This window comes from Pygoscelis adeliae, unplaced genomic scaffold (assembly GCF_000699105.1).
Source record: "Pygoscelis adeliae isolate BGI_AS28 unplaced genomic scaffold, ASM69910v1 Scaffold275, whole genome shotgun sequence".
In the NCBI taxonomy this organism is placed as follows: Eukaryota; Metazoa; Chordata; class Aves; order Sphenisciformes; family Spheniscidae; genus Pygoscelis; species Pygoscelis adeliae.
Genome location: NW_008824763.1, coordinates 4,617 through 12,331, shown reverse-complemented (window position 1 = coordinate 12,331; position 7,715 = coordinate 4,617). Strand labels below are relative to the sequence as shown.

General features: G+C 51.2%; 2 protein-coding genes across 2 annotated transcripts in view; one reads left to right on the top strand and one right to left on the bottom strand.

Moving 5' to 3' along the window:
- The window catches only part of IFT46 (intraflagellar transport 46), a 5,360-nt gene extending 4,847 nt beyond the window's left edge, over positions 1 to 513 (bottom strand). Inside the window, exon 1 of the mRNA XM_009323557.1 lies at positions 490 to 513. Coding sequence (XP_009321832.1) covers positions 490 to 513 — 24 coding nt within the window. The remainder of the gene's footprint in view (positions 1 to 489) is intronic.
- A 248-nt stretch (positions 514 to 761) lies between these two features.
- On the top strand, positions 762 to 7,370 carry ARCN1 (archain 1). Its single transcript, XM_009323556.1, has 10 exons — positions 762 to 782; positions 1,283 to 1,546; positions 2,109 to 2,288; positions 2,535 to 2,740; positions 3,311 to 3,472; positions 4,209 to 4,374; positions 5,690 to 5,837; positions 6,171 to 6,279; positions 6,443 to 6,647; positions 7,242 to 7,370. Exons 1-10 carry the CDS (start codon positions 762 to 764, stop codon positions 7,329 to 7,331), a joined length of 1,551 nt encoding a protein of 516 aa, XP_009321831.1. The 3' UTR covers positions 7,332 to 7,370.
- Positions 7,371 to 7,715: the final 345 nt, after the last annotated feature.

Genomic DNA, 7,715 nt, shown 5'->3' with positions numbered 1-7,715 from the left:
GGGGCACCGCTTACAGAGCCGCGGCGCCCCTTCAGCGGAGGAGCTGGTGGCCGCAGCCTTCGGTACACGGCATTACGCTTGTTTTAAAGGTCGTTTGGGGTATTGAGGCTGTCCCCTCGAGTGCTGGGTGCAGCCAGGCGCAGGCGATGGCCGGCTACTCCCGTGTCGGTGCAGAGCGTAACGCTGTGAGCTTTTCTCTCTCCGAGCTAGTCCTGCTCCTTGTTGCCCATCCGCAGCGTCGTCTGATGGCCGTCTCGGTCGGCAAAGGCTGACACGCTGCTCCGTTAAAGAGCAGAGCTGCGCTCTCACGGTGCAGCGGGGATCCTTGGTGCCGTCCGATTCTCTTGCACCATGGTCTTGAGTACTTTGGGGGAGTACTTACAGAGAGGAAGTTTATTTCTGGCCCGTAAGTACTTCAGGATATGTTTGTCCCCGAGCTGTCAAGCTGCAGAGCCCCAGGGCAGTCCAGAAGGAGGCTGGCAGTCTTACCAAGGCGCGCACACGGAGCGCCATCGACCTGGGGCTGAGGTGGGACTTGAAATCGCTCTGTGGTTGCGAGTTAGTTTCTGCTACTTGCCTCGTTAATAACAACAGCTGGAGATTTAAAAGATCTTAAATGCAGAAACTGCCTTATCCTGACAAAGTTAATTAAGAAGCTGGTCTATGAGAGGAGGAAGTCTCGGTAGTCTGAGAGAATGAGAAAACGTAGGCTGGCAATCGCCTTTAGACCCTTTTATTGTTGGTGTGATAACATCTCCGAAATGCCCAGGAGAGTCATCCGAGTGCTGCAATTAACGTACCTGTCAATATTTTATTAACTTGGCTTTACTATGAATGTGGGAAGAAATGTCGTGTTTTAAAACATTCCTGTATCTAGTTGTAAGCTGGGGCCGGACTGACAGAAAACTCAATAACCCAGAGCCTCGCCTAAAGCATTTTGGAGCTTTGTCACACCTCTGTGTGTGTAGGAACGGGCTGATGCGCCCTGTCTGCCCGACGGGAGCACCAAGAGCTTTCCTTCAGGATAACACAGGAACAGAAAGCAGCCTGGAGAGAGGGAAAAGCAGAGGTGGATCTGCTCTTAGGGTAGTTCAGTTCTTGGTGCTGGTCACAGGAAAAGACTTAAAATCGTGTTTAAGGAAAATCAGTTGACTGCGCGGTACACGTGAATGTGAAACATAGTCAGAAGCGATCCTTTCTTTGAGGGAGTTGCGCCACGCCGGGCTCGCCGAGGCTGTGTGGTGTGGGAGGCCCAGCTAAGCAGCGCTTGCCTTTTCTGCAGGTGCTGTTGGCAGCAGCCGTCTGCACAAAGGCGGGGAAGGCCATCGTCTCCCGGCAGTTTGTGGAGATGACTCGGACCCGCATCGAGGGGCTGCTGGCGGCTTTCCCGAAGCTGATGAACACGGGGAAGCAGCACACTTTTGTGGAAACGGAGAGCGTGCGGTACGTCTATCAACCGATGGAGAAGCTCTACATGGTGCTGATCACCACCAAGAACAGCAACATCCTGGAAGACCTAGAAACACTCCGACTCTTCTCTAGAGTGGTAAGGCTCTATCGCTTAATGCAGAGGTCGCACGTGTGTAGCCTGAAACAGCGTAGTTATAAGGGAACCTGTCAGTGAGCTGGTGCTGAAGCGCTGTCTGCCTCCATCTGGCAACTTGATTTTGCAGAGCCTCTTCCTGGCCTGGAAGTAAGCTTTGACGTGTCGGTGGTGTTTTTGAACTACCCGTGAAAAATCCCTGGTTGCATTTCAACTGGTGAGACCAAAGGGGGATGTTGTAAATTTAGTGTAAAATATTCTCTGTGTTCTTAAGATAACACCTATATTCCTTCTAAAAATAACGTGACGTTACAGTATGTGATCGGTAGAAGTACAGCACTACTTCTAAATGCATTTCTAAGCAGCGAGTTTGTGCAGCTGTCTTCATGCAACCAAAGGATCTTCAGGAAATTCGCTGGCCTCAGCGTGTGTTGACGGTCTTCCAACTTAACATTACAACTAAGCTAAGAGGGTTGTCTAAGTATTTTAGTGTAGGAAAACTAGTAACGGCAAAACTTCATCTTCATGCGAATACTCATTTAAATGTTTTCCCCTCCCTCACTAGATCCCTGAATATTGTCGAGCTCTGGAGGAGAACGAGATCTCCGAACACTGCTTCGACCTGATTTTTGCCTTTGATGAAATTGTTGCCCTGGGCTACCGTGAAAACGTAAACCTGGCACAAATTCGGACCTTCACCGAGATGGACTCGCACGAAGAAAAGGTGTTCCGAGCTGTCCGAGAGGTGAGCGGGAATAACTGCAAGCCTGGTACGGTGGGGTACCCTGTCTGGGAAACACTGCTTTTTTTGTACAGAGGTGTTACCCCCTTTTGATAGGGGTCATAAAATTACTTGGCTTTTCTGTAAACTGAACGCCCATCTCTTGTTTCTTTTCTCTTTGCAAAGGGTTTATGAGCAAATGCACTTAGTTCCTGTGCGGACTAAGATTGAGGTTGCAAAGCTCTATCGGCCTCTTGTCTTTCATTTCAGACTCAGGAGCGTGAAGCAAAAGCGGAGATGCGCCGTAAAGCGAAGGAGTTGCAGCAGGCCAGGAGGGACGCGGAGAGACAGGGCAAAAAGGCACCCGGTTTTGGTGGCTTTGGTAGCTCGGCCGTGTCTGGGGGCACAACGGCGGCGATGATCACAGAGACCATCATCGAAACGGAGAAGCCCAAAGTGGCACCAGCACCTGCCAGGTAGGTGTACAGTAGGTAGCAAATGCTCCTTGGAGCCGGCAGTGGCTGAAACCACATGCCCAAATCAAGGCTCTCTAAGGCGGGTTCTTTGTCTGCGTAGCCCTCCCGTTCGGTTACTGTACAGGGTAGAGGTGGTCATGCCTTTGTAAAGCCTCCCCTTAGCTTTGCCGATCGGCGTGTGTGACCTCTGAGCCTTTAATGTGGCTGCTTGTCGGCCGGTATATGTTGCAGATCCTCGAGACCCCTCTTTTCTTATTGAAGAGCAGTTGTGCTGTGTACCACAGCAGCGTCCCATAGTCTCTCTGGAGTCTTTGATGGGCAATGGGCTTCTCATTTTGCGTGAGAAAGAGGTCCCAGCTATGGGTAACACTCGGAACAGAATCCAGATCTAAATTATAACTTGGCAGCCCACACGTAAGATCATAGGTTTCACGCGTGTTCTCCCCCAAAAAGGGACGCAGAGGTGAACACTATATTGTTGGGATGGTCAGGTTACGACACTAAGAGAACCGAGGGAGGAGGAATCTGTTGCCGTGAGCTGACTTGGAGATTCTTACGCCTTTTGTTTAGGCCTTCAGGTCCCAGTAAAGCCTTGAAACTTGGCGCCAAGGGGAAGGAGGTGGACAACTTTGTGGACAAGCTGAAATTGGAAGGAGAAAATATCATGACTTCCGTAGGCAAGCGCTCTACGGAAGCAGCCAAAGTTCTCGCTCCTCCCGTTAACATGGAGAGGTAGGTATTGCCCTCACTTTGAAAGCAGTCTTCTCGCAGCTCTCTCTGCGATGCAGGTGTTGCTTCGTGAGCTAGCTTCCTTTTTAGTTTTCGGAACAGGCTTTTTCCTGCCATTCAGGTCCTGTGCGCTCAGTCAGCCTGTTAATTTTAAAAGATGGTGGGCAAAATCTTGGAAAGCACAGCAGCAAAAAAGCAGATAGCCAATTTGCTTAGGAATCGCCTTAACTAAAACAGGATACAGCGACTGTTTAGCTGAGGTTGGGAATTTTCCTATGCCTTTTTCCCAGTGTTTTGCCTTCCGATGAGTGAAAGTAGCTGCCGTTTCTCCCGTTCCCCAGACACAAAGAATTCTTGCCTTATTGCGGCTTAGGATGGAAGCGTTCACAGCTCGTTTTACGTGTAGCAATTCAGAACCTTTTCGTGCTGTGAGCCGCGCTGCTGTACGGCAGAGGGGGTTTGAGTGAACAGCATGTCGAGATGCTGTATCGTCGCTGTTTATCTGGGCTTCCATCTGTTACAGACTCATATCTGTGGAGCCGCCTGCCCCCGAGTTAACCTGTCGGAGCAGCATTAGCATCCGCTGTGCTGTCCGTGCTATTCCGTTTGGGGCCATCAGGTTCTTGGGAGCACCTGCTCGTTACACGTAGCCTGTCCTTGCCGAGCACTAATCTCGCATCTTGCCAGTTAGATGCCAAGCGCGGGACTTGAGATACCTGCTTTTCTTCTGTCTGTCTAGTGTGCACATGAAAATAGAGGAGAAAATTTCCTTGACTTGTGGCCGTGACGGAGGGTTGCAGAACATGGAGCTGCATGGCATGATCATGCTGCACATTTCCGATGAAAAGTTTGCCCGGATTCGCCTGCATGTAGAAAATGAAGACAAGAGGGGAGTGCAGCTACAGGTAAAGCCTGTTTGGTGTCCCGTGCTGTTGAACATGCTTTTGCTGCTCTCCAGGGCAAACGATTGGAAATACTTGAGCGTGTTACCGTCCTGTGTTCTCGTCCAAGCCGCCTCAGCAAATCCGTTGAAACTGGGAGTAGTCACCGCAGACGTTACCACAGTGTAAATGCAGGGCCAGCTCATGCTCAAAAGATTGAAGTTCACCCGAGAAATCCGATCTTGTGCGCTTATCCTCCCGCCCTCAGAGCCTTATCTGTCCAGTAACGCACGTTGGCATGCCGTCTGGTCTCACTTGGACTTTGCAGCAGCCTGGTGTGTTGCTTGGTTATACGACGCAAGCCTTAGTCGTTGAGCGGGAGTGTTAGAATTAAGTTACTGTGCCAATGAGGCATTCATTTATTATCTAGAAAGCCGCTTCTTCCCGGGGTTGCTCGGGTCCCGACACTGCTGTCTCCGAGACAATTCCTGGAGCCGGAGCCCTCGATTGCTGTCAGCAGTAGAAGCTCAGAAGATTCGTAGAGATACGTCCTCCCTGTTCTCCCTCTCTGTTTGTGTGATCTTCCTGAGCCCTGGAGATGGTGCTGCTTTGATATGCTCTTTTGCTCCCTCCTCCCCCTCGCCAAGAGCTTGTCTATACATAGCTGGCTGCAGGTCTGCTTGTACAGTAGTAGGTTCCTTATCAGCGCATCTGATGAGCGAGTTCCTAACGATGCTGCCACATGTGCTGCTTCAGGTGGAAGACGAGATCAAACCCAGTGTGGACTCCTGTCTTTCTAGTGTAACTTGAACGTTAACTTGCAGAAATCCTCGGCTTCTAAAAAGCTGCTTACACTTGCTGTTGTGAAGAGAGAACATTTAAATTGAGTTTGGCTGCTGTCATATATATGCGTTAAGGTTGCTGAGGGAAGTAGCGTTTTTGTGGTTTCAGGGTGTTCTTCCCAGCAGCGTTGGGTTGGTTTTTTTCTTCAAAAAAATGTCTGTTACGGGTCTTCGGGGAGGTCTTTGAGATTTTAAGAGGAGTTAAAGTTGCTCTCTGGGTGTCAGCCCAGGACGTGCCTTGCTAGAGTCTCTGGCGCAGTGGCAAGTCAAAATCGCGGTGGTGTGGATTCTTCTTAGCGGATCAGCGTTTTCTGGAAGGAATCCCAGGTTGATGAGCAGATGTGCTCCAGTCAGGCTTCTGAGCAAGGAGCAAAACTGATGTGTATTTTGTCAAGGAAAATACTCTGGGATGCGTAGGCCTGTCTTATTAGAACCCGCGTTACCTACGTACGGTTCTCTCCTTAGAGTTACAGCCTGGGCGTGTGTTCCCCTTTCAGACTCACCCAAATGTGGACAAGAAGCTCTTCACTGCAGAATCGCAGATTGGTTTGAAGAACCCAGAGAAGTCATTCCCTATTAACAGCGACGTGGGCGTGCTGAAGTGGAGGTTGCAGACCACGGAAGAGTCCTTCATTCCACTGACGAGTGAGTGCGAGCGTGCGTTTGGGGGCTCGGGCGGAAGAGGCTGATGTTCATCTGTGGGCTGCCGGCTTGTAGCCCGCCCTGCGGCAGCTGGGCTGCCTGCAGCCTGGCACGTTGTGAGGTGTTGGAGATACCGTGTGTCTTCCGTTGGATAGTACCCGTTCTTCTCGGCAGTGTGCATTTTCCGTAATGCTCTTGAAGAAAACAAAAAGCTTTTCTGAAAGACGGAATTTCTTGGGGATGACTTTGCTGTGCTTTTCGAAGCGCGTCATCTTTTGAAAGCCTGTTCCACGTAGAAAGCCTGCGTGGCTCAGCATGCTGTTTCTGTGCCCCCAGTTAATTGCTGGCCGTCAGAAAGCGGGAACAACTGCGACGTTAACATTGAATACGAGTTGCAAGAGGAGAGCCTAGAGCTGAACGATGTGGTCATCACCATTCCCTTGCCGTAAGTAACGTTCCTTGTCCGGGCAGCGCTAACAGGCACCGTCCTGGATCCCGCCGGTTCCTTCCCCTCTCCGGTTTGCAGTCTGGCCACACCGACGGGCTTGACAAGCGTTTTCTTAGCTCTGTGCGGGTAAGCTATTGGAGCGTCTTGTTGCCTGCTCTAGGTCTGGTGTCGGCGCCCCAGTGATTGGGGAGATTGATGGTGAGTATCGCCACGACAGCCGGAGAAATCTCCTCGAGTGGTGCCTGCCAGTGATAGATGCCAAAAACAAGAGTGGCAGCCTGGAGTTCAGCATAGCAGGGCAGCCAAATGACTTCTTCCCGGTGCAAGTCTCCTTCATCTCCAAAAAGAACTATTGCAACATACAGGTATGGCCGCTGCCGGCGCTCTGCAGGTGTGATGTCACTCTTGCCTCTTTCAAGCTGCCTCAGTCATCCGCTGGCTAAAAACGGCCGTGCCGTGGTGCGTGGGCCCCTGCTGTCCCGCTTAGCGAAGGCATGGGCGTCAGCGTTCAGTCGCCTCTGCGTTAGCTGGACTCGGGAGTGGCAGCGGGCAGCACTGGCAACTTCAGCTTCCCAGAGCTTGCCTGCAGTTCCGGTTGTGCCTTCGTGCCTCCGAGTACGATCTTTAATTCCCCTCAGACTTCGTTAGAGAATCCACCAGCCTTCCGAGCCAAAACACATCTCGGCATACGACTGTCTGTCTGTCTGTCCCCACTGAACTGCAGCTAATGACAGATACTTAGCTCCTCACAGGCTGCTTTCAGCAGAGGCACGCTTACCGCAGAACATCATTCCCCTGTTTTCAGGTTTCCTGAGAACGAAGGTCGTTCTTTCAGGGCTGACTTGTAAGCGCTGGGCTGATTCTGTCCTCGTGACCACCCCAGTGTCAGAAAGTGCTGCATGGCTTGTGGTGGGGAGCGGCGTTCGATGCTGAGCTAACTCTGCGTGTTGTCTCCGCAGGTTACCAAAGTGACCCAGGTAGACGGGAACAGCCCTGTAAGGTTTTCTACTGAAACCACCTTCCTGGTGGACAAGTACGAAATCCTGTAATGCCAGCCATGGGGAATCACAAAGGAAGAAATTTTTAAACGAAAAAGAAAAAAAAAACCCCAAAACAAAAAAAAGAGGCCGAAGTTTATTCTGAATGTTGGGAACGCCGCAACCCCCTCTCTGCTAAGACGCGTGGCTCTGTCTGCCATCTGCAGCGTTCCTGGGTCACAGACATTTTTGGCAGAGAATTGACGTGCTCGTGGGGGAAAGGCTACACATTTCTTTGGCAGATTTTTACCGACCGGCAGGAAAAGCAAGATCTCCGCAGAGAACCTGGCTTTGACACGTCCCCTTCTCCTCTGAAGATGACCAGAGCTCACTCCCAGAGCCTACCAGACATCGTTCTCTTCCTTTCTGAAGCGTCACGCGCTGTTCCGTTGTTGG